The sequence below is a fragment of the Grammomys surdaster genome, unplaced genomic scaffold (assembly GCF_004785775.1).
Source record: "Grammomys surdaster isolate TR1022 unplaced genomic scaffold, NIH_TR_1.0 126248, whole genome shotgun sequence".
Lineage (NCBI taxonomy): Eukaryota > Metazoa > Chordata > Mammalia > Rodentia > Muridae > Grammomys > Grammomys surdaster.
In genome coordinates, this window is record NW_021621048.1 from 5,217,403 (window position 1) to 5,243,775 (window position 26,373).

The 26,373-nt window shown below is 41.6% G+C and overlaps 1 protein-coding gene across 1 annotated transcript in view; it reads left to right on the top strand.

Moving 5' to 3' along the window:
* Slc9a9 (solute carrier family 9 member A9) overlaps positions 1-26,373 on the top strand; it is a 521,462-nt gene that overhangs the window by 391,837 nt on the left and 103,252 nt on the right. The window contains exon 13 of the mRNA XM_028758965.1: positions 25,702-25,753. Coding sequence (XP_028614798.1) covers positions 25,702-25,753 — 52 coding nt within the window. The remainder of the gene's footprint in view (positions 1-25,701; positions 25,754-26,373) is intronic.

The following is a 26,373-nucleotide window of genomic DNA, read 5'->3' on the forward strand; positions in this document are numbered from 1 at the left end:
AGTTAAAGAAGAGAAAGAGAAATGACCAGGGCTTCTACAACCCCTTAGAGGACACCCCCAGTGACCTAGAGAACTCCTGTTGGGCCAGGCTTCTTAAAGTTTTCATCACTTCCCAATAACACAGTTCTGAAAGCCAAATCTTTAACACATGCCCTTTGGGGCCCATTCCTGGTCCAAACTATGTAGGAAATGAGTTTAATTTTAATATGTGAAGACATAGTCACCTATGGGACTCAGCACAAAGCACCATGTTTCTGGCTGTGCCCTGCTCACCCCAGATTTCTTAATGCTAGCTCTGGGCAGTATCTGGCATCTCAAGATGACAATTTAAAATGTATAGGTTTAATATAGACTGCTCCCAGAAAAGTCCAGCGACAGCTTCAGAGTAAGAGAAAAGGCTCAGCCTGTTCATCCCTCTCCTCAACTGCATCTCAGAGGGACCGCCATCCTCAGGGACTGGGCCCAGGATGAGTAGGTAGAGAGACCAAGACATCAGCATTTGGTCTTCATTATTCTGCTCAAATGACCTACTTAGGAAATTATCGAGCCTCTCAAGAGATTCGTCCCTTAAGTATTTAAACACAGTCTCTGTGATAGCTCAATGACTATTAAATACAATAGCACTCTACTTCAATCTATGTTTTCTTTGTCCTTGCCCTCTTCTGCCCCCAAACAGCCAAGAGTTCTAGCAACAGAGCACCGAGAAACCCAGATCTGAAAAAAATCAGGAGAATTACTGGTCAGATCCTTAATATCAAGACAGTTCTTTTAAACAAACCCAGGAATGTGTGTTCTGGCGTCTAGCCAAGCCATATCTCTGTGCAGCTTCCAGAAGAAGCAGCAAGCCAGTAATAATATGCACTGGAGCTTTCCTAAAGGAAAACACCAGGGCAGGAGCATGCTGGGAGGAACATCTAGCTTGTACCTCTGCTTGAGCCATCTTGATTTTCTCTTTTATGCAGAAGATGACTTTGCAGAGGAGAGTTGCTGATTCCTCTACTGCTGACTTCTGCTGTGACAACTTAGTCCATGGTAGCATGGGATGATGACTAAGTTGAAAATGTCCACCACTGGTACCTGATTTGAAATCAGCCTTTATAGCATGCTGCTCAGGGGCTGTGAAACAAAGGCCTGGGATACTGACCTTGTTGTAGACTCCCAGGAGTCTATTGTTACTCCCACAGGGTTCTCAGATTGGTCCTTCGTATCCCATCTCCTATATCTGAGAATGCTGCACAGTCTACCAGAAAGGAGCCTCCAAGTTCAAACCACAGAAGGTCAGGTATCTATCTTTAGGGCTGCCACTATTCAGTCCAAAGAAATGCAAGGCCATCTGCCACCTAACAATTGAAGCCTGTGAGCTCTGCTTTGAGTTAATCAGCTTGGAGGTAACTGAAGACGGGCTCTGGGGCTTGACCTCACATCCAAAGGAGCTCCATTCATGCTCAAGGAAAATAAAGACCTTGGCATCCAAAGCAATTCTCTGAGCTGGTGACATAATCACTAGAGAAAACTGGTGTCCCTGTGTCCAGGACGAACAAGCCTCCTTTGCAGGAAATTGTCAAATTGTATCAAGGTGGGAGTTCTTTTTTTCTTTTTTATGCAGATCTTTTATAAAGCCAACTCCTGTTTCACCTGGCTAGTGATTCCCATTAGTGTCTAAATAAAATGACAGCAAAGTGGCCTGAATCTTCTTCTTTTTTTTTTTTTTAAACTGTACTTCTCTTTGTAGAACTATTAAAAGTACCACTTTGGGGATTTTGGTGCGGCTTTTCTTTCCTGTCTATGTGCTAACATTATTCTCTTCTGTGGTACTGGTGTCTTGTCTGTTGGTATTAGCAGCCAAACTTCTTTTATATTGGATATTTTTATTTATTTACATTTCAGATGTCATTCCCTTTCCCTATTTCTCCTCCCTATCCCATCTCCCCCCTTCCTTTTTGCTTTTATATCATTTTAATTACATGCAAGTATTAAGGTCAGTTCTAGGTTGAGGAACTAGCAATACAATAGATGCAAATAGTCAAGGAACAATCAAGACAATAAATACAAATAGTCAAAGAACAAGCAAGGCAATAAACAAAGTTCCATGAACACTCCCATGATCATTGTTTCTAAGGGCTCATCAGGATGACAGCCCATTAAGGGTTCAGCAGTTAAAAGCAGCCAAACTTTTAATAATGTTCCAGAGAAAGGGGTCTGAGGGCCTGACCTTCTGATAAAGAAGCACAGAACATTTGATCTACAGGGTATCACATGGCTTGGAAAAGACCCAAATATCTGAATGTTCCAAGTAAGGACAACGAGGTCATTTCTTAAAGAACAGGCTGCCATTCTATGTGCCTTCTACTTTAAAACAGAAACTATTTGCTTACAGCTTCATATATGGATGAACATACTTTGATCAAATCCCACTTCCCCCTTCTATCTCTGAACCCTTTCTTTTCCCCAGGAAGTTCCCACCCACTTCTGTGTCTTTTTTCCTCTGTGTGTGTGTGTGTGTGTCTGTCCTGCTGTAATTAATTAGGGTCACCTGCATTAACATGTTTGGGGAGGGGGTGGGGTTTTATGTACTTGAGTAAAGCCTTCTTAGCAGTAACTATATCACTGAGTAATACCCATCAGCCATTCACTGCCTGTAGCTCCTCAAGGAGGGATGGGGCCCCATGAGCCCCTCCCCCACACATGATGAAATGGTGATGAGTCTAGTCTTGGACAGGTCTTCTGTTCACAGCTGTTGTGTGTTCATGAGTACAGTGACTGTCATGTCCAAAAGACAGCACTTCATGCCCCTCCTCCTCCATTCCTTGCCTCCCATTTCTTCTCACCTCTTCCACAGTGGTCTCTCATCTTTGGAGAGAGATATCTGGCTTAAAGCTAAGTGTTCCATGGTCACTTATTCTTAGCATTTTAACCAGTTACAAACCTTTACATTAACCACTGCCCAATGAGAGCAGAAGCATCTCTGACCAATATTGAGAGCAGCACCAATCTACGGATAGCACATGCTTAAAGGGTAGTTTGATATCATGGCCATTTAGCAAAGTACTAGTAGCCTTCTCCAGAGGAGTAGTTCTCAATCTCCCTAAGGCTGAAACATCTTAATACAGTTCCTCATAGTTTTCTCATAAAATTATTTCATTGCTACTTCATAACTGTAATTCTTCAGCTTTTATAAATCAAAATGTAAATATCTGACATGTAGGATATTTGATACGCAACCCCTAAAGGGGTCATGACCCACAGGTTGAGAACCAGTGCTGTAGCATCTCTGAGCATCCAACCATGAACTTTTTTCTAGGTTTATTTAGCCAGGTATAAATTCCCTCCTGTAAAGTGAACCTAAATCCAATCCAAAAAGAGCTGATTGCCTCAACAACAGTCATACCACTATCTCTCCAGTGGTCACATTTTTCCTGGCAGGTTGGTAGTATAGCTCCCTGGTATTTACAGCTGGGTAAGACTGTTGATAGCTTTTCTCTCCCAACAGCCTGTATGCCACTAGAAAGCTAGCCAGCTGTAAAAAAAACTTCCAACTCAATTCAACCTTTATTTCTCTGTGTCCCAACTCCAAGTAAGTGATGTCTTCAAGAATGGGGTCTTAACATCTAGTTCTTTTGAGCAACCAAGAACAATTACCCTAGCCTGTGTTATCTAGGGACCCCGTGTGGCTTTCCTAACCAATAATTCATAAAGAGGGATCCCACACCTGGCACTGGGATTTTTGTTTAATAACCTACAGTTTCTGAGACCAGTATTAACCACATATTCAAGGTACCCCCTTCAAATTCTTTTTCAATTCTGTTTTTAATTAGCTTATATGATAGCAAGCTTCCATATGGTGCTTTCATACTTTTGTTTTGGTTAAACATACAAACATGCCTTGTTCCCCCTCGTCCTCTACTCCTATCTTCACTAAGCCTCACATGTCAGTATGTCACAGCATTGCTATTATCATCAGTATTGTTCCTGAACAGGACTCACTGACATCATTAGCCATATGTTGTCCTTCTCATTGTATAGCATTCCTCTACCTTAATATAGAAACTGGATCTTCAATTTCAGTTCCCTGATAACCCAAACATAGGCCAGCAGCATACACATGACCTAAACTACAGATTCTTGAGATCCGCCAACAACTACTACTAAAGTTCTTCTCCTTTCTATGTGTGCAGTTCATATGGATCTTTGATCCTGATGTGATTGTAGAGCGAGGTGGGTCTATGAGCAGGGAATGGGAGTTAAGTGGGGAGTAAGAATGGGGCTCTCATATGATAGGATTAATGTCCTCATAAAATACATCTTAGAACTCTCAATTTCTGGAAATAAGTATAAAGGAAAGAGCATGTGACCACATAAAAAAGAAGGCAGCTGGGAAGCCTCACCAGGAATTGAGTTGGCCATCTTCTTCAACTTAAACTGCCTAGACCCTAGAATTCTGATAGCAGCTTTCTGTTATTTAAGCCATCGTATATGCTATGGCCTTTTGTTATGACAGCCCAAACTGACTAATACACCAAATGATCCAGAATATTTATTCTAACAAGACCCTCTGGTGACAAGTTACCTGTGAAAGTTCAAGAACCCTTCTGCTTCCATTGACCTTGACCTTAAATCAGCCAATGTCATGCTTGTTCCAACCACCATTTTTCAATGGGAAAAAAAACTAACTTAAGCAGTATCCAGAATGTAGCTGTACACTCTCTGGCTATAAAGGCCATTCTCAGTCTCAATTTACCATTCTCTAAGATAGAATCCATGGGCTGTAAAAAAGAGTGAAGAGGTAGCAAGATGTGGTAGTGCACACCTTTAATCGTAACACTTTAGAGGCAAAGACAGGTGGGTTTCTGTGAGTTATTGGCTAGCCTGGTCTACAGAGTGCATTCCAGAACAGCCAGGGCTGTGTAGAGAGATCCTGTTCAAGAACAAACAAACAAACAAAAAATCGAAGAGTTGTTTTTAAGAATCTCTATGCATCTGGAAGACTAAAAGTTGCACTTGCTTTACAGGAAAGGCCTACAAGTGTGTCACCAGTGATCGTATGTCCAAAAGTGACCTAAATGTATGGTTCTTTGGATCATACCATACCATATGCTGTCCTCCCTCTGGCACACATTTGTGTCTGATCCATCTACTCAAGAGTCCATCACTTGTGGGGCTTTGTTCTGTGGAGCAACGCTTATGAAACCTTTTCAAAACACCTTGGTATTTTCCCACGTCTAGAAGGTGGTCGCTATGTTGTGTGTGTTTGTGACCCCTCTCAAATTCACACTGAGATTTAGTCCCGATGCAACAATGTGGACTGATGGGGCTTTTGGAAGGTGATGAAAGCCATGAAAGCTTCAACCTCCTGAGTGGATCTGTCCTTTAATTATAAAAAGGCTTTAGAGAGTAAGTTGATCCTTCTGTTCTTCTATCACGTGAAGCCACAACATCTGTATCCTCTGAAGGATGCGCTGCATCCCTCAGAGGAGGTTCCTTCTAGCATCAGAGAGCAGCCCTCTTCCAACAGCCTGTTTCTACATTGAGCCTGCACTGCAAGACTCCAGATCTGTGTAAAATAAGTCTGCTTCTAATAAATCATTTAAATTGTGGAATTTTCTTATAGATGCACACACTATGACTGTGATAAATCAACACTTCTCCCTCTTTCTTTGGTATCAATAAAAGTATGTATAACCAGACTATGAGTAATAGGCAAATGTGTCTTACTCCAAAAGATTATTACAAGTAACAGTGGACATCCGACAGAGGATGGCCAGACAAGAAATACTTGATTATATGGCCTGGTGCCAGAAAAGTACAGCGCTCATTCTAGAGTGGGAGAAATGGGCTCTGCCCTCATGGAGGAAAGTCAAAGCAAACTCTGTCATTTCTACCTAGCTGGGGACAGTGGGTAGGAATCTACAGTAAGCATGATGATACCTGTAGCTTAGGTTTTAGTTTAAACTCCAGTGGGAACATTTTCATCTTAGAATTCCCAGGGCTAGACTTTCTTTCTTATACCACTGTATGACTTTTACATATTGGCTAATCCTTCTCCAAGAGAGGTGCAGAGAGGCCTTATGCCCACTGGACAGTTTTTCTGTGTTTTTTCCTGACTGTTATAAAGTATGCCTTCTGAAATCCAGAAGATGGACCTGAGTGAGCTTAGCACTTTCTCTCCTCATCTGTAAAGTCCAAGATATCATGAATGTCCCCTAAGGTAGCCATTCCTTCTTTGTCATCACAGCTCTGTGTTTTTGTGTGGCACAGAGAGCAGAATAGCACTCCCTGCTGTGACATTCAGTTTTCTTTAGGTAATGAAGTTGTCAGCAGAGAAAAATCCAAGAATTAATCAGATACCTTATATCTTTCAAAAAAAGTCTAAGTTTTCAACAAATATCAAAAGTGCAAAACACCCCAAATAGGAGTGCTTGTCTAACCTTTGTCAGTCTGTGCTCATTCTTCAGAAAGTCCATCAGCTGGGCTTAAGGGCTTATGCCTGTAATCCCAGCACTAGAAAGGCCAGATCCAGTGATCACTTAGAGTTCAAGGCCTGCTTTGGGCATCATAGTGAATTCTAGTTTAGCCCAGGCCACAGAGTGAGACCCTATCTCAAAACTAAAGACACGCATACACAACACACACACACACACACACACACACACACACACACACAGAGAGAGAGAGAGAGAGAGAGAGAGAGAGAGAGAGAGAGAGCTTGAATCTGACTATTTCATCCATGTATCATTACTGTCCATATTTTTTCCACTAAGATTTGTTTCACTTCTTCATTGTATGCCTTTCACATCCATGCCCTTGAGCACATGACTGCTTGTCCTCTCTCCTGCAGCCAGCTCTATCTACACATGTCCCCTAGTCACATTCTAGTGATGCCTCACTCAAGCTCCTCTGCTGCTAAAGGGAAAAGGGAGGAGCAAACTCAGTGAGTGGCTGTAGCTTTCTGGTCACTGTGTGTTGCTGACGCTGCATCAGGGTGCATGAGACGCTCTCTGCAGACTGGGCTCTGTCACTCTCCTTTACAGACACAGAAAGTAGGATTTCTGAAACCAGTGGCTTCTGTCCACTCCAACACAACTAAAAGGCATTAGGTTACAACTCAAATTGAAGTGACCCTGGTTCCAAAACTACCCAAGGCATTAGGCACATGTCTGACTACAGGGTACCTGCTGAACTCAAGAGTGTTTGCAGCATATTTGTCTACAGGGCAGCACACTAGATCCAAGAATGTTCTCAGCTATGCTATGAGTTCAAATTCTACATTACCTTTTAACTTAAGTATAATGAAAAGGTCACCATTTACTTCCAGTGCATCTTTATGTTTATATTTGAAGAACCTTTGTGAATCATTTTCAGAAGTGAAAATCAACTTTCCTCAAACTTTCAATGAGAAAGTAAACATATTAAGTATACTTTGTATTCTGTTTTGATGACAGCTAGATGCCTGGTAGATCAGAAATGGGGGGTACCCCAGAGATCAGTCAACCGATTATCACTGTCATGCATGAACCTAGGACACTTTCATTTTGCAAATACTTATTCTAGATTTCAAAGGCACCATTAAGAGATTTTAGCTGTTCCTTACCTTTTACTATTCTTTATATACTTGTACCATCAGAATGAGAAACTTAAACAAAGCTTATGGAATTTTAGATAACGCATAACTTTGTTGAAGAAAAAAATAGGCTATCTTATTAGTTCACATCAAATAAACTAAAAAACAGCATAAAAATGAAAGGAGATTGGGTGTGTCCTTTTGTAAGTACGGGATGCTCTACATTCTTGCTTCATACTATTTGCTATATAATAAGTTCTTCCTGAGGAATGACTAACTGGGCATGAAGGCCACATTTCAGTTTTGCTTTAGAATTATATTGTGCACTCTTGGAGTTTTGGGTTTAAAATGCACCTTGGAGGCCACCACCTGCAGAAGAATGATCTAAAATGACACGACTCCCTGCACAGTCATTTGGACCACTGTCCTCACAGTGGAGATGCTGGCTGCATCTTCGCCTCTGTTGTCTTATTTTGTTCCCTAATAATCCTGAATGATATGACTTTGTAAATTGTATTCATTTTGCCATAATAAATAAGGAATGAAGTACTCTGAATTTTCAATTGTGTTCAAAGGAAGCTAAGCACAGTCAGCAAAGAGTATTTCCCATCTCTTTTTGTACCTTCTGACAGGTGATAAAATACTTTGGGCAACATAAAAATAAAGCGAGACAACAGTAAAATAGCGTTGATTCAATTCACTATTGTATCTTCCCTTTGTGGTTTTATAATAATTTGGTCTTTTATAAAATTGTTAAGATAATAAGGAAAATAATGGATAATAATGAAGTAATCCCTAGGATGATGACTAATTTTTCAAGATGTAAGAAAACCAGATCACTCCGCTTTTAGTGTATATCTTACATTTCAAAAGAGTTCAGGAGACCTATGTGGTAATTATAAAGCAAAAACAGCACTGGGCTTTAATAGCTAAAAGTTCTTTTTGTAGTCTGGAAGATTAATAGGAAGAATTTTTTAAAAGCCATGGAATATTAATAATTACAAATAGAACTACTCAAAGGAAATGGAACTAAAACTACCTACAATGGATTCAGAGATAAGAATTAAAGTATGTAGCGAGCATATTGGTTCATAGCTGCATAGAAATCATTACTTAACATAAAGCTAGCTGATGAGACATCACCTGAAACAATCTTGCAACAATCCTCCGTGAGGAGCTTGGCAGACCCTCTCCAAATGAGAAAGGCATTGAACTGGTAAAAATAATAACACGATGAGTTCACCTCTAGAGGTTGGTCTGAAGTATATTGAAATTCACAGGAATTTTTAAAAATTATAGTGGCATGTTTCACTAAGCAGCATCAAACAGCTGTCTTATGTGCTTTATGAAGACATTTCACTCAAATATATCATGGAATCAATTATATTCCTTCTTTATGCCCTCCCACCTGCCCCTTCTTCCAGTCCACATTCCTACCCTAGATATTTGCACATGACCCATATGTGTGCTATGTATGCATGTGCATCTATGGAAACCCAAGCATTCATAAAGGAAAGAAAATGTGCAATGTTTGTTTTTCTGAATCTTTCTGAATCTTTCTTATTTGGTTCCTATAATCTCCAGTTGTTTCTGTTTTTTCTAAGAAACCACAAAATGTCATTCTTCTTCATGATGGTCAAAAGCATCATACTGTATTTATACCACATTGCTTTTCTGTGATGGCAGGCACACTGGCGGATTCTATAGCTTGGCTATTGTGAATAGTGCAAAAATACAAAAAACAAAAACAATCAAACAAACAAAAACTGTGTGAATAAGTACCCGTGGCATGTACTTCCTTAGAGGTTGTTTACCAGAAAGTGGTAAAGCTAGGTCATGTGATGATTCTAGTTTTCAGTTTTGGAGAAACCTCTATTGTTTTCCAAAATGGCTGGACTACATTACATGCCCACCCCATTTCCATATCCTCACCAGCATTTGTTTTCATTTCTTTTATTAAAATTTTAACCTATTTTATTTATTATTTATGTGTGTATATGCGTATGCACATACACATGCATGTGCTCAAGTGTGTTTAGCCTGTGAAGGAGTATAGACATGACTCTACCAATGTACTTATGTAGGGAGTCCATTCCACCCTTCCACCGGAGGTTGCTAATCTTAGTTGCCACCTTCACACCCTTGGGAAGAAGAAACCTTAGTTGAGGAATTGCCTTCTATAAATTGGCCCGTGGACGTGTCTGCGAGGCACTTTCCACCCCAATTTGGTTTGGGTCAATGTTTTATCACAGCAACAGAGAGCAAACCAGGACAGTCACTAGGCCATTTCTCTGCTACTGTTTGTTTTTTGTTTTTGAATTTTTTTTGTCAGTTTGTTTAAATTATAGCCATTCATACTGGAATGAGATAGAATCTCAGTGTAGTTTAATTTGTTTTTGCTGATGCCCCAGGATATTGAGCTTTTCTTCCCATTTATTTATTGACTGAGTTGTTTGGTTTTTTTTTTATATTTAGCTTTTGTGTTCTTTATGTATTATAAATGTTAATCCTCTGTTGGGTATGTAGCTAGCAAGGATGTACTTCCATTCTGTAGAATGTCTCTTCCCTCACTCCCTTCCTTTGCTGTTTCATGTAATCCTTTTAGTTTCATGTAATCACACTTGTGATTACTTCTTGAGCTGTTGGAGCCCTTTGCAGAAAGTCTTTGCTTATGCCTATGTAAATGTAAGTATCTCCAATGGTTTCCCAGTTTTCAGTCTTACAATAAGACATTTCATGCATTTTAATTTTTTTTATTTTTTAGTAGTACAGGTTCAAATATAAGAATCCAGCTTCATTCTTCCAATTAGTTTCCCCTACACCATTTGTTTAAGAAGTCTATGTTTACGCCACTGTGTTTTTTGGAACCTTTATTGAGAATCAAGAGGTTGTGGCTGTGTGAGTTTGATTCTGAGTCCTGGATTCTATGCCACTGATTAGTCTGTCTGTTCTCGTGCTAGGACCGTGCTGCTTCTGTTACCATGGTTCTGTGCTACAGCACGAACCCGGCATCAGGATGATTCATTCCAACACTGTTCCTTTTGTTCTGGATTACTCTAAGCAGTGTCTTTGGTGTTTCTGTATACATTTTAGAATTGTTTCCCTAATTCTGTGAAGAATGTCACTGTAATTTCAGTAGGAATTGTGTTGAATCTGTAGATTGCTTTAGATAATACAGCCATTTTCCTCCTATTGACTCTGTCAATCCATGAGCATTTGAGGTTTGTCTATTGTTTACAAACAACAAAAGCATGTGTATTTATTATTTCTGTGAGGATGTCAGAGGACAATTCTGTGGCCTTGCTTCCTTTTCTTTACCTTTATGTGAGTTCTGGTCCTGGGAATAGGGCTCTGGTGGTTGTGCCCAAGCAGAAAGCGCCTTTACCCTCTGAGACATCTCTTTGGCCCTCTGATGTCCTTCTCAATTTCTTTCATCAGTGTTTTGAAAGTTTTGCTTTGGAAGTCTCCTCACTTCCTTATTAGATTCGTTCCTAAGTGTTTTGTTTATTTTAAGCATTCTTGTATCCCTGAAAGTAAACCAATTTAATAATGGTGAATGAACTTTGTATATTTTTTTAATTTTATTTTATGCATATGGATGTTTTGCATGCATATGCTTGTGGTAACTCTTGTGTGCCTCATTTGACTGAGGCCAGGTAAGAGCGGTAGATCCCCTAGGACTAGAGTTACAGACAGTTGTAAGCAAACCTGTTAATGCTAAGTATTGAATGTGTATCCTCTGGACGAGCAATCAGTGCTCTTAGCAGCTGAGCCATCCCTATGTACCTCCTCTTACAATTATTATTAAAGTCAGTTTTTAACTGTATTATTTAGTAATGTCTGTGACTATGATCATCATGGAGCTTGGCTTAAAATTTTCATTTTTTAACTGTTTATCTAGTCTTGAAATCAAGTGAATATCAGCTTTGTAAAATGAGGTTGGTAACACTCCTTCCCTTTCCAATTATGGAATCATTTGAGGGTCAGTGGAGTTAATGTTTATTTGAAGGACTGGGTAGAGTTCAGCAGTGAATCTATCTGGTTGTAGACAGCTTTTAGTTGGGAGACTTTTCCTTATGACTTTGATTGCTTTCTGTAGTCCTTTTAAGTTATTTTTATCTTCCAGGTTTAAGTTTGGTAAGTCATGTGTATCTGAAAATTTATCCAGTTCTAGATTTCTCATTGTATTGGAATATAGGTTTTCAATGTATACTTGAATGATCTGCTGAAGGTCACTGGTCTTTGTTACGATGTCTCCACTTTCGTTTCTAATTTATTAATGTGAATCTCCTCTCTCTCTCTCTCTCTCTCTCTCCCTCCCTCCCTCCCTCCCTCCCTCCCTCCCTCCCTCCCTCCCTCTCTCTCTCTCTCTCTCTCTCTCTCTCTCTCTCTCTCTCTCTCTCCTATTTTAGCTAGTTTACCACTCTTGATTCTGTCTTCAAATAGCCAACCTTTTATCTCATTGATTTTTATATTGTTGTATTGTTCTTTTCATTTCCACTTCATTAATATATATATACCTGACCTTTATTGTCTCTTTTGATCCATTTAATTGCGGTTTGGCAGCAACAGTGGTGACCCAGACAGAAGGGAGCCTGTCATAAACTCAGATCTTTATTCTCCCTGCGGCCCTACCCTGTCCTGCTCCAGGCTTGCTATTGGCCAAACCATTCTAAGGTCAAAGGATAAGCTTACTCAGTTGATGCTGTCCACATTGGTCAGGAGCAGGAGCCTAAGGAGGAAGAGTGGGTACGAATGAGATGATGATAAGTAAGAATGGTTTCCAAAGATGTAATAGAAACCGTGAGAAAATGCAAGTGAAGGGGTGAATTCACCCAAGGTCACCACAGAGTAAGATAGCAGGAGCCCCGATACACAGGAAGACACTCTTCTCTAGGGCGTACGGGTGCCCTCTCAGCATCTGCATGACCCCATGGATATCTCATTCTAAGCCTGGCTTAATTACCAAGTGATCTGAAAGATGTCTCCAATACAATTAAGAAACAGGATGACTTTCTTTGATCTATAAGCATGCACTGAATATTTTGTGAAAATTTTCAAAGTATGTCTTTTGACTTTTCCCCTCAATGACCTCTGGATATACTGGCCATACATAAAATAAACAGGGCTGGTATATTGACAAACAAGCATTGCTGATATTTGAATATTTTATAAGTAAATGGCACTGATCCCAAACTCACTTTTCCACATCTTAACATCTGTAAAGTAGAGATGTGTCATACAATTAATGGTGCATCAAATATATAATTTTTTTCTTGGAAGTACATAAAGTAATAGCATGCCTTGTAATTGATTTTATCTTAGGTTTAGTGAAAACCAGTAAAATTACTTTAAAGATACACTAGCAAATTTTTCTTTTTTTTTCCCCAAAATAGCCAGCAAAACAACTATGGTTGTGGTCTATTTCCCACCAATATTCCATGGATGGATAAGCAGAGGAAGGAAGAGATGATCTGGGCTCACATGGGTATTTACCTACAGGATGTACATAGTGTGTCAGTTACAACATCCCTTCACATTCACCAGCTGCTTAAGCTGTCATTGTGACCGTCTCAAGTGATGGGCTGGGAAAGCGAGAATGGAGCCTTAGCTGTGAGCATCCACTTAACTCGCATTATTTCACTTCCTGCCAAATTGATGCTGATCCTGCTTCCATGCTGTGCATCTTCTGTGATCATGGTGATAATGTGAGAACCTGTTTTAAAGCAAGAATCTCCCTGCTCTCCTTCATCGTCTCTTCTCTCATCTATTCTAACACAACTTCCTATTAACATTTTCATCAGTTCTTGAATCACGTTCCTGATTTTAAACCACTGATTCTAATATCAAAGTTCATTCTTCAGTGTTACTCTAGCACCAAGCATGCATTCCTCAGTGTTTGGAGTCTGAGTATTCAGTTTCACGTCTGCCAGGTCAAGCCGGTGAGCATACACACTGACATCATGCTTAGCAGCAGTTGGTTTGAACTAGAGAAAAATATTATTTTGCTATTAATTTATTTTTTCTGTTGATTTATTTTAATCCTGCTCAGCAAGACATGAAAATTATTTTCTTCTCTTTTGATGAGTCATGGCAGTAGCAGCTTCCTAACTTACCCATTATCTCTTCCTGTCAATTTCCTTTGTAAATTAAGATATTTATTCACTTTTAGCAAAAGTAAGGTTTATGTATTAAAACTACTTATAACAAGTCTTCTGGGGCTAAGGAAAAAGCTTTTTCATTTAAAGAATAAACAAATATTTATGATGTATTTTTGTACATATACCTCATAAATCTGAGTCTTAATTATTCATAATACCATGTGGTCTTATAAAGTGTTAGCCAACTCAAAGGAAAATAAGATTGCAGATTTTCCTTACTGAGATTATGGATCACAATCTACTTCTAATTATGGGTTTAAATACCGGTTTTGGCAGCCATTATTCATCCCAAAGCCATTTTAATTTCAATTTCAGTGATTTATTAGTGTTGGTGAAACAATCTTCTTTGGCTATTTTTTGTTTTAGGTCCACATGGTTCATAATGCTGTAGCATCTGCAGGATGCTGGTGATGGATGGCCAGCAACTATAGACATCCTGGCACAAAATTACCACAGAGCCCAGTTGCAAGTGCTCTGTAATGGCGAACTTAAAGAGATGACTTATAAACCCTTTCTTTTGTTGTTTTTAATTACTAAAATAGATGGTGTCACAATAACTTCAGGTTTTCTTTCCCAGATTCATATACTGTATATAGGGTATGATATTGCCTAGTTGAGACTTTGCATGTTAATTCGAGCTATCACAATGTTGTGTCTCAGGCGTGGTTTTGCATCCGTTGCCTCTGTTACTCCAGTGCTCCATGGGAACATCTCCCAGTAACTGTGGTGACCTTGAGATTTCATTCTTACGTTCTTCTGACTCAATCACTCAATCACTTGTACTTTGTTTAAACACAAGCCCAAGAATTACCTCAGCCCAGCCCTTACCTTTTTAAGCCTAATTTCCAAAGAGACACAGAAAACCTTATGCTAAAGAAGGTTAGACATTAGCACTTAGAGAGAGTTGTGATTTGAGGAAAACTACTTTCTCAAAATCTGTTCTAGTAATGGGACACTGATGTGGGGCGGTGGGGCGGAGGGTCCCAGGCAAAGTGCTAGAATTTTACCTTTTATATGGGATGATGTAAACTTGCATGTATGTATGTTATACTTAAACATCCATCCGTCTTGGGAGCATTGTCCCTTACCTCTAAGGATTCTTTCTAGGGCATCACCAGACAAAAGAATCTCCTGATTGTCATTGGCTTTAATTGTAGGAACATTTCTTAGATTATGCTTAGAGGACCTTTAATACTCTCTAAATACTTGTTTCACTTCTGTGACCCCTTTGTCAAAGTCCCCTGGATTTCTGCAGGTGGTTTTCATGAAGATACAGTCTTGCACTGCAAGAGCATATAGCCATTCTAGCTCTCTCCCGGGCTTTCATGACAGCTGGGAAACACCCAAAATGCTCTTAGCTCTCCCTCCAGACCCACATTGTGCCCCAAGCATGGGATTGCTGGAGAGCCAGGATTAGACCACAGTTCTCTTTGCTGTTCTATATGGTTAGGAGTGGCTTGAAGTGTGGGGGGTGGGGGGGAGTTGCCCTCTCAAATTGTCTTCTATTCCTATCTGTTTGACGGTGAGGCAGTCACTTGGTTTTCAGGCATTAGGATTTCCACTTTTCCTCAAAAATGCCCAATAGTCTAGAATTTATTTTCAACCACTTTCGGTTTCATACCAACTCATAAAGCATACTCCTATGACTACTTTATATTCAGTAATAAAATGTCTTTTTCCCATATAACATGTTCAGCCTGACTTTGAGAAGACACCCCACCTGGTAACACACTGAATTTAAACAAGCTAATCCACTTGAAAGGGTGGTTTTTCTGGGGATGTGCATTTGGCTCTGATAAATCCCTAATTGCTCAGGCAGGGCACCCACAGAGAAGCCTGAGGAAAGAAAGGCCAGCTGCCTTGCTAAGCTATTACATCTGTCTTCCCACCGAAGGATGTCAATGCACTTGTGGCTTAGGTCAAAATAAATTAGTCTGCATAATCATTCTTAATCCGGTTTCTAACTGATCTTATCTGTAGTTTGAAATTAGCTTACCTCTTGGCAGAACTAAACACTCTGAACTTAAAGGAAGTTTTGCTAAACATGAAGCACAGGATGTGTTTGTGTCTGTGATGTGCACTTGTTTATTGAAGTTTACTCTTCAAAGACCATAATATTTTTAGCATCTCATACATCTCCCAACGGTATTCCCAAGTTGGCAGATGAGTTTAAACCCTTGCCACATGGCTCAGCTGAGGGAAAAACACTCTTCTTTTCCCAATCATCATACCCCCAGTTCTATTGCTGATGAGCCTCCATTGGGATCAGAAGTCACAGAGAAAATCTGCTTTAAGACCAGGTGAGAAGAAATGAGACACGACTGTAAGGTCAGAGATTTCAAAACAGAAAACAAGAGTGCCATGCATCACCAATTGGCATAAGCACAACTCTAGCTTCCGGGCACGTTCTGGATGGCAGGCCTTGGCTGGGCCCCTGCCTAGGCCATATCCACAAAGCCATCTGGGACAGTTGTCATTCAACTCTCCCATCATGCTGAGAAAGAAACTGAATAGCTTCTTGTGTGGAGTCACACAAACGAGTGCTAATAAGTCTTCAGGATTATGTTGAAAATGACAAATGTCTCTTGATAACTGTCATGAACCAGCTCCAGTAAATTCTATGAGCAGAGTATAACAAACCAGACATTCTTAGTCTCCTCAGCTTGACAGTGTTTTATGGAATCCATCCCAGTTCTGTAATCTCTGGGGAAAAACAAACAGATTTATGTGGGCAGCCCAGGACAGCAAGTCAGGAATGCCACAATAGTCCCTTGATCTAGCCATGTTCAGTTTGATAACAGGTCAAGTCCCAAGGTTTGGAAAGTGTATCCTAGAACAGAGGGGCCCAATAGATAGGTCCATGCCAAGAAAGCAATTCTCTAAGCAGCATCCTCAGGCTTGTATGCTATGGGGGTGAGGACCACAGTCATTGCACATCTTTCATGTCACATGTGGAACCTCCCTTGCTTCCTCAACTTCATTTGCATATCTCCTGATTCTCCACACTCAGCACTATGTGCTTGTCCTCTAAAACAAATCATTGAGTAGAAGTGTCATGTTATGTACCCAGTGACCAAGGGACTCCTCAGTGTGGCAACACTGCCCTATTATCCATCACCCTTGGCTTCACAGGAAGTGGGAATTGTGGTTTTCCATGAATCCAAGCCCATACTATTTGGATACTATAATGTGGTCCTGACCTGTGTCGTACATATCAGTCCCAGCCAAAATTTTTCATATTCATTGCATATCTTTCCATAAAATATTCACTTATCTCCAAGACTGCCTAATGACCAATCCTCTGAGCCTCTTTTATAATGGCTTCTCTGTAGTTCTTAAGTTAGATGGCGAACTGACATCAAATACTGAACTTGTCACACCATGAAAATTTCTAATCCACTGGCCTTGTATCTGAAGAAGCCATTAGCTACCCTATTCCTTGTACTTTACCTGTTTGTCTGAACTTCTCTTTCAGACAAGCAAAGAGCAGAAACTGGAAGGTAGAGAGCTAATTTCTCCTGAGTTGATAATGTGGGGAGCTGACAATGAATGCTACACCAGAGCAGAAGTGAGGCCCGAGCTTCAGTTTCACCTTTACAATATGAAGTCACTTTGGGAAGTCTCACCTATGCTTCCCCTCTTTAATATGGTTAGGAGGGAAGCACCTTTCTGGTGCTCTAAGTAGAAATTCAGAGACATCTCCACACGTGTCTGTCATATGTCCCTTCAGTGTCCCAGCATGCTTAGCTACATGTCTGAAATGTATCCCCCCCTTTACCTGTGTCTTAAATTATATCCTAGTGAATTCTTGGTTAAACCATTAAAACTGTTCAGTAAATGACCTGTGTTCCCAGGAGTCTTGTGAACACAACACATACCCCCAGTTATCTTTCTAACATGCTTTCTTAAACAGAGCCTTCAAGCAGAGTCCTTTATAATTCAGCCTCCAGACACTCTGTAGAGTCTTAAAGTAGCCCTGCCTGCAGTCTAGCTGTTCAGCACATTCCAACGTTCCTAATGCTGCTGTGGCTTTGCTCACCCCGTGCCTGAAGCCCCCTCTCTTAACCACCACTTCTTTTGCCCTAAACCACAGTTTCGCTTTTCAGTATCCAGCTCTTCTAAGAAGCAAACTGAGTTCTTTATTGGCACATTCTCATCGTCCATGTGTGATGCTCCTCACACCACACTGTACTGTAGTTCCTCCTCTCTGGAGCTTCTCTTCTCCAGTAGATCTTGGGCCAGTGATTGCAGGAATCCTATTATTGACCTTTGTGTCTTAGCATCTATCACTTACAGAAAATCCATCCTTGGTCTTAACCTAAATTGTATTTATCACTTGATTTAAAATACATCAAGTTCCCCCTAATAAAAAGAGCATAACTAATATTCTGTGACTGTTTCTTGGGTGGCAGCCAGTGTTTTGTGCACTTTATGTATTTGCTTATTTCTTCCTTGATGATCTACTTAGTTTTTATTGTTAACGTGACGCAACCAAGAGTTGAATGAAAAGAAGAAGCCCCAGTTAATGAAATGCCTGGATCAAACTGGCCTGTGGCCATGTATTTTGGGAATTGTCTTGATGTTTGGAAGAGTTAGTTGGCCCACTATGGGCAGTGCCAACCCTGGGGAGGAGGTCCTGTGTCGTATAAGAAAGCAGACTGAGCAAGCCATGGAGACCAAGCCAGTAAGCAGCCTTGCTCCAGGTGTCTGCTCCTGGTCCCTGCTCTCAGTTCCTACTCTGGTTTTCCTCAATGAGGGAGTAACTGGGAAGTATAACTCAAATAAACCCTTTCCTCCTCAAGTTGCTTTTGGCCACATTGTTTACCAAACCAAGCAGAAAGCAACCTAAAACATGTGTAACGGCCCATAAAATGGACCCTGCTTATTGCCATTTACAGTTGAGAAAATTAAGGTTTAAAGAGGTTACACAAGTGTTTGAGAGACCAGGGAGTGTGTAGGTGAAGGCCCTTGCCACGAAAGCCTGGTGGCCTGAGTCTGGTTCTAGGAACCCATGTTAGGTTGGAAAGAGAGAACTCCACAAAGTTGTCCTGTGACCTCTACGTGCATGTTGTGGCATATCTATCACCACCTCAACACACAAACACATGTTCACCATAATAATAAATAAAACTTTCAAAACTGCAAATACAGTAAATGAAAGAGATCAGATTTGAAACCCCATGGCCCAAACTCTTTACTACAGGGTCACACTGAAATTAAAAAGGAAAATGTGTGTGTGTGTGTGTGTGTGTGTGTGTGTGTGTGTGTGTGTGTAGATAGAGAGAAAGAGAGAGAGACAGAGAGAGAATTGCTTCTGCCACATAACTTTTATTTACTTTCTTGTCTACCAAAATCAAGTTAAAATATTTTAATTATTAAATTGGACTAATTTTGATCATCCATTGACTCCAATAATATTTAAGCAAAGGATGTGAGGAGTGGGGAATGCCAAACTGTCGTCCCCATTTAGTACCCTCAAGCCCACATAAGAGTCCCCAAGCATTAGCAGGTGCCTCGCACACTGCTCCATTGTCAAGCTATATTTATGTGTTCAATATCCAGCCGCCCTTCTCTTACTGAGAGTCCTTTTTAACACTGTACCATCAAACGCAGATCTAAGAGGAAATGGTTTCTCCTCCTTTACTTCTCAGCCCATCAGCAGTGGGCTCAAAAGAATCAAAAGAATTCCTAAGACCATTGGAATTCACATAATGAAACCAAGTCCTAGTAATATTTCACTGCCCCAAAGGTTCTAAATGGTAAGAATCACAATGGAGATTTTTGGCTTTAATGGGAAAAGTGAACCTTTTGTTAGTCATTTCGCTTGCTTTCCTGCTTTAAAAAAAAAAAAAAAAAAAAACAACTTTGAAGCATTCATTTGGCTATGGTTGGGTATGAGAGCATCCAGAGATTTTAATATGTCTAATAAAATCCACCAAAGAATGGAGGCGCACCGGGAAGGGAGGAGCATTATGGTCCACAAGAGATGCATTTGCTCTGAAAGTGGAGCTAGATGCTCACTGTAAATGAGGAGCCCAGAGTGAGATGTTCGAGGGCACAGCTGGGAATATGTGTGAAGCTCACTTTCATTTCCATTTGAATACCATAGAGGAAGCACTCCGCTCACTTAGAATTAAAAAGTACATCAAGAATGCAAAATGTCATATAAAATTTTAACCATGCTTTTTAGTTGCTTTTTAGTCCTTTACTGGCTCTTCATCTCTCCATTCTTAGATAACGACTCGGCCTTCTGTGATGTGTGCACATCTACTCTTGGCCCCCGTTCTCTGCAGCTCCCTGTGCTTCAGTGCTGCCCGCCTCCTGCACCTTTTCTTTACCGAGAAGTCTTTTCTTTTTCCTCTGCGTGTTTCTATCTCACCTTCCTGTTTTCTCCCTAATCAGCTCTTCCCCATTCTTCCTTCTGTTCGTTAGCTATCTTCCTTTGCTCCCACTCTATTAATAAATCATATATATTTTTAAAAAAAATCCCAACTGAGAAAAGCAGACAGAAATGATACCCTTCAGTCCAGCTGTGCACGGGCCTGTGGTTCAATGTGGCTGTTGGTATAAATTCTGGGATGCCTCAGTGCAGGACCTAAGGGTTTGCCTAGAGACACGGGTAAGCAACAGGCATGGCAAGTCTGAACTCTGGTACTTCTGACAGGAAATTCTGATAATAATAATAAAAGTGAACATCAGCATCATCTGATAATATACAGTTTCTCTGTGGAGCCTTGGCTGATCTGGAAATTACTCTGTAAACCAGGCTGGCTTTGAACTTGTAGAGATCTGCCTGCCTTTGCCTCCAGAATGCTGCGATTAACGTCACATGCCACCATCACCCAGCTGCAGCTGGTAAAATTTAGAGTCTTCTATCCACTAGGTTCTATGCTAAACACTTTTTATAATCACTCCATGAAGTCCTGTTGTATTATTACTCCCTTTGTAGTAATAAGGAAACTGGAGACACTATGCATGGTCCAGACCATGCATAGTGAGAAGTAGACCTATGTTTCAGAGCCAAGGCGGTATGACTTCAGACACTTCACAGCTGGGTTTTACTAATACATCAACAGCTGAGAGTGGCCCAGGCTCCAGTAAGGGCTGGCAAACAATACAGAGCTCTAGTTTGTCCTGTATGTCACCTCAGTGCAGCCACACAGGTGAACAGAGGATAAGCCCAGGACACCACAGACAAAGCAAGGTGAGCTCAGGTACATACAGGAACTATACCAGAGTATTTTTCAAAGAGGGTAAAACTTTTAGGAAGGACTCTAAGACCTATGAAGGCTTCATGGCAGGGGAACCATAGGAACGGAAGGAGGCGGGTCATGAGAAGGCATGAGTGAATCGGGACATAGTTATAGCTCAGAACCAGTATCAGCTACTGGCTTAGGAATGAAGTCGAGTTACCAGACAGACATGAGCCATTAGGTCAGACTGGCAGAAGGGAAACCTTGATAATGTGGGAGAATCTTGAGTATCGCTTAGGCAGGTTGGACTTCATCCCATAAGCCCCTTGATTTCACTTGGGGATCTGCAGTGTATACATGTGGGCACACACACACTGCACTGGGGCGACATCATGTCTTGTTTCTATAATCCCTCCCAAACCCATAGGGCATAAGTGATCTTTAATGCATAAAAGTGAGTGGATGCAAGGTTATCCCGAAAATATGTTTCTTTCACATTCTGACTTGCTTTCTGAAACTGAGCAGTGAGTGATACAGATGCAGTCAGAATGTTTGCATAGCCCTGGGGATGCTGTGTGAGTGTGCCATGCATGTCAATATCCACTATTACATACAACAATCAAGGGGAAAAAAAGACAGAAAACTACCCTTAGAGACAGCAGAGGGTTAAGCCGGGGCTGTACAAGGCGAGGTAAGAATTGAGTGTTTCTGTGACCCCTTCTACGATGTTTGCAATTTATTATTATATAATAAACCTAAATATAAAAGCGTGTCCTGCTTAATTATCAGGCTATTAGTCCCACTAAGTAAAAAGTGGTGTAGTGGTAGGGACATGACACAGAGAAAATATGCTAACACATTATTGTTGCAGCCAGGAAATCAAGAGAGTCTAATTGGCAGATTTAAAAAAAAAAAAGTAATAGTAGTTAGGGGACATTTAATGTGGTCATAAAGAGGTTCACACACCTCTCAGAAATCATTATGAAGTGGCAAGCATTATGTTTTATGGGACCAAGGGCGATACTGAGCCCTCTAGTTAAGAAGAGAACACCCTAGCACCCTGTGTTTAAGGAGGCAAGAAGCCAAGCAATATATTTCGGCAAGATTTTTTTTTTAAATCGTGAATTGCCGAAGTCTCAAATGAATGGTGTTTCTTATGCTGTTCCCTCATGGCAGTTAACTACCCCATTTTTTTTTCCTAACTTTTATTTTCATTAAACCTTCCCAACTAAATACATGTGGGGTCATTTCTATTTGCTCCTGCAGTGCTCACAAGGCTGCCTCCTGTTTTTCTTCAAGCCACTTCAGAGACCCACTCTGCTGTAGGCCAAGACCATCAGCAACCCCTAGCCGGAAAACGGATCTCCTCCTGCAGGAAATGGTCTGAGGTGGGGTGGGGCGGTGTCTTGTTCCCACCCAGGCCTGTGAGGTGCTTTCCACACAGGAAGCCAAAGCCCTTAATCAGCTGCCATCCTTCCTCAGTTCCATCTGGCTGCCTGAATAATTGGGATTAGAAGTGTCTGCTTTGATTGCTGTTGGGGAGAAATGCTTAAATTTTGGTGAAAAACTTCAGCACTGCCTCTTTAATAGCCGGGTTTCTTAGGAAATTTCATTTCTGTTCTCTCCTGGGTTTCAAGCGAAGGGCTAGAAAAAGGCCCCAGAACCTTGAAATGCCCAAGATGCAACTCACAGGCCACATGAAGCTCATAAAAAGGAAGACCAAGTGGGGGTGATTCAGTTCTTAGAAGGAGCAACAAAATACTCAAGGGAGCAAATATGGAGACAAAGAGAGGGACAGAAACTGAAGGAGGGGCCATTTGAAGACCTTTCCACCTGAGTATCCATCCCATGTGCAGTCACCAAAGGTAGATGCTGATGTGGAAGTCAGGAAGTGCATGCCGATAAGGGCCTGATATGGATGTCTCCTCAGAGGTCTTCAAGAGTCTGACATATTCAGAGGCAGATGCTCACAACTAGCCATTGAACTGATCATGAGGTTCTCAATGGAGGAGTTAGAGTGAGGACTGAAGGAGCTGAAAGGGTTTGTGGCACCATGAGGAGAGCAACAATACCAACCAACCACAGCTCCCAGGGTCCTAACCACCAGCCTGGGAGCACTTATGGAGGGATCCAGGGCTTCAGCTGAATATGTAAGAGTGGAGGGCCCTGCTGGGCATAGGTGGAAGATGAGATCCTTGACCTCATGAAGGCTGGACGCCCCAGGGGGTGGGAAGTTTGAGGGTGGGGAAGTGGGGGTGGGGGGGGGGGGTAGGTGGGGGTTACATCCACGGAGAAGAAGGAGGAGGGGTAAGGGGATGGGGGGTACCCGGGTGGGTGGGGGATGGGGTAAGGGGATAACATATGAAATGTAAATAAAATATCCAATAAAAAAAAAAGAAAAAAAAAAGAAAAAAAAAAAAAGAAAAAGGCCCCAAAGTGGCACTGCAGTTGATGCTTGGGGTTCTCAGTTCAATCTGCAGCCCACCAGGGTGCCCAGCAGCCCTGGAACAGGTCTGACTTTAGCTGTTGAAATGGGGCCTCAAAGGAATTTCTGGCATGAGTTGAGAGGAAAGAGACAACTCTAGTAACCTAGAGTGAGAACATGCTAGTCCCAAGAAAATGGGGCAGCATGGACCTCCACACATGGTCCCCTGTAGGTCACACACACTCTGTGGCCACTGCCTGCACTGGACATGGGGGGTCTTACCTTAATTCCCTTCTACTCTTTCTCACTCCTCCCCCACTCCATTCCCTTTTGTCCTCCTTTTCCTTTTCTTCCTCTTCCCTTTTCCACCAGGCTTCTTCTTAGTACGTCCCACCCCACTCCCACCCCTCCCACACACACACTGCATGTGTCCCTGTCGCCTTCTTAAATGAAATAATTGAAAAACATTTCCCTACTCAACTGTGAAGAATCAAACGCTAGTCCAGTAGAAGCCCTCCCAGTCAGCCTGAATGCCACAGACTGAGACAATAAAGAGCTGCTCCCTTGGGGTGCTCAAGCGGAGAGGCTACCTGTGCCCAGAGCATCCTGATTTTCAGGACTTTCGAACAGGCCTCGTCTTCACCGTGACTGTTGTCCTGTCACCAGCTCATTTTCTGAGGACTTCTAGCTCAGTCTTCACCCCCAACCAGATGCCTGGAGGATGACTGAAGAGATATTTGAGTGCAGTAGAGGCTGATCTGTTAAAGGCTACCTGTGCAGGGCTCTGCTGGAGCCTGACTTAAGCACTGCCGCCCACTCACCAGCTTCCTCCCACGCTCCCAGTCCACCCCCCAATGCATGGGTCTCACTCTATGGGAGAGGAAATGCAATCATCAGGACCCCTCACTTGCTCTGGCTCTTCAGGAACCCTGGGAAGAATCCCAGCTTGGTTTTCCCAGGGTCTGTGCTTCTGTAAGACTCGGGAGAGGAGTATGTTTTAAACCCAGATTGAACTGCTGTTCTACTAAGCTCCCCACTCGCCCTCAGTCTACTCTGATAGAATGGCTGTGGGCAGCTAGGGATTCAACCCAGGAGCAGCTGCGGAGAGCATGTATTTCATGTACAGAGAGTGGGATCCGTTTGTAAGAGCCACAGTGACCTCTGTGTGTGCAAGTCACTGCTGGTCGTCCTGGAGTGGGGAAAGCTTATAGAAACAGCATAAAGGCTGCAATAAATGTAGACATATCCCTTGGCACCTGGCAGCAAAGGCCTGTGGGTATTGGGAGGTGTGGGCACAAGGAGTGAGATACACGGAGTCAGAAGCAATTCGGGAAAATGAAAACTGAGTTCTCTTTGATGCCTGTCAAAATGGAAATGCCGAAATGTATTCAGTAAGGAGACAGCCTAAGAGATCAGTACACTGTACATTGTTTATGGAAATTGCATGAAGTGAAATTTATCAGGAATCTTGCATTTGGCAGATTAGCATGACAGTGCTGCATAGAGCAAGCCAGTCTGGGTAAGGAAGGATGCTTTATTTCCTCCTGGTTATCAAGAATTTCAGTCTTGCTGAGGAAGATTCCCTCTTTTACTTTCCATCCTCATGTAAAATCATTATCAGATAAAGGAAACCTCAAAGTGTGCAGGCAAATTTTACAGCACAGACGTGATTGTAGAGGAGTGCCAGAACAGTTCATTAAAACATTGTGGTGATTATATTATTCTTGTTATTATTTTGTGATATTGGTTGCATTTACTAGCTTTATAAAATTTCTGTGATTCCTCCTTTTCTAGAGAATCTCTTTAGAACATTCCGTATTTGTGTTCTATATTATTTCTTTAAAAAAAAAGTCCCCCAAATTGTATAATGTTCAGGCCCTGCAACCTAGACCCTCCCTGAGGATAACCCACATGAATCTGGACAAGGCTTAGTTTTTCTCTGCATTAGAGAACCCTGCTTCAGGCTGGGGACCCATGATTCTGAGACAGTTTGCTAGGCAAATCCTGTGGGGTACCCCTGGTTTTGAGGCTATAGAGACCTTTCTCATGATGGCTCCTACCCCAGGTTCTCAGGGCCCTACTCCTGTACTGAAAACCAGTATCGATGAACTGTCAGATGCTTACGTTCTCCTGCTGTGCTGAGCCCAGCTGCACAGGCCTGGCTGTGATCAGTCTACTCCAGCGTCTGTCTCTAAGGAAGCCAGATGGTTTTCTCATCAGACCTTTGCTCTTATTGACATTGTGATAGGTCACCTAATGATTTGATTGTTTGATGTTCAAGGTCTCCTCAGCAGCAGGGAACTTATGGTTATCTCCTCTTTTTGTTTTTTTGTTTGTTTGTTTGTTTGTTTGTTTGTTTAACAGAGTTGGTGTGGACCTGGATGAAAGTCTGAAGGAAGAGCCCTCCTCACAGCAGGCAAGTTGGATAAAGTCGTGGATAAAACATGGACTGGTCCATGGCTCATCCATGCTTCTAGAGCCAAGAGAGAAATAGCCAAGAGAGCTATTTCTAAAAAGGAGTTGCCTCTGCAGATAGTGCCTAAGCATTCACAGCGTTGGTTATGTTTAACATATGAATGCTCAGAAGCAACTCACTACCACCTCTTGGGATATCAAGAATCTTGAAAACACAGTACAGGAGGATTTAGATGAGGACCCTAAAAATGAGGCCCTCCATTATGCCTCCAGCTCAGCTGCTAGCCTGTTGATCTCAGATCTCAGTGAGGTCAATCAAAGCTTGTTCTGCACACAACAGATGTCCCTGTTTCTCTTGAATGGCTTCTTCATCAGATCTGGGTGTTCAGAAATCGTGAGACGGGCAAGAGACAGAGAAACAATTTAGGTGATCCATTCCTGTCCTAACTGAACAACCATTATCTACAAGGACCAAAAAGCCTTTGAGGAAATTGCTCAGAGTAAAGTACTAATCCCTTGAGTAGAGGAAAATTGTTCTCTAAACTTAGTTTTGAATCTGTCATCAAGGTAGGATCTGCCATTAGTGATGTTGCCTTAGCCATTCCTAACTTGGTCACTCAC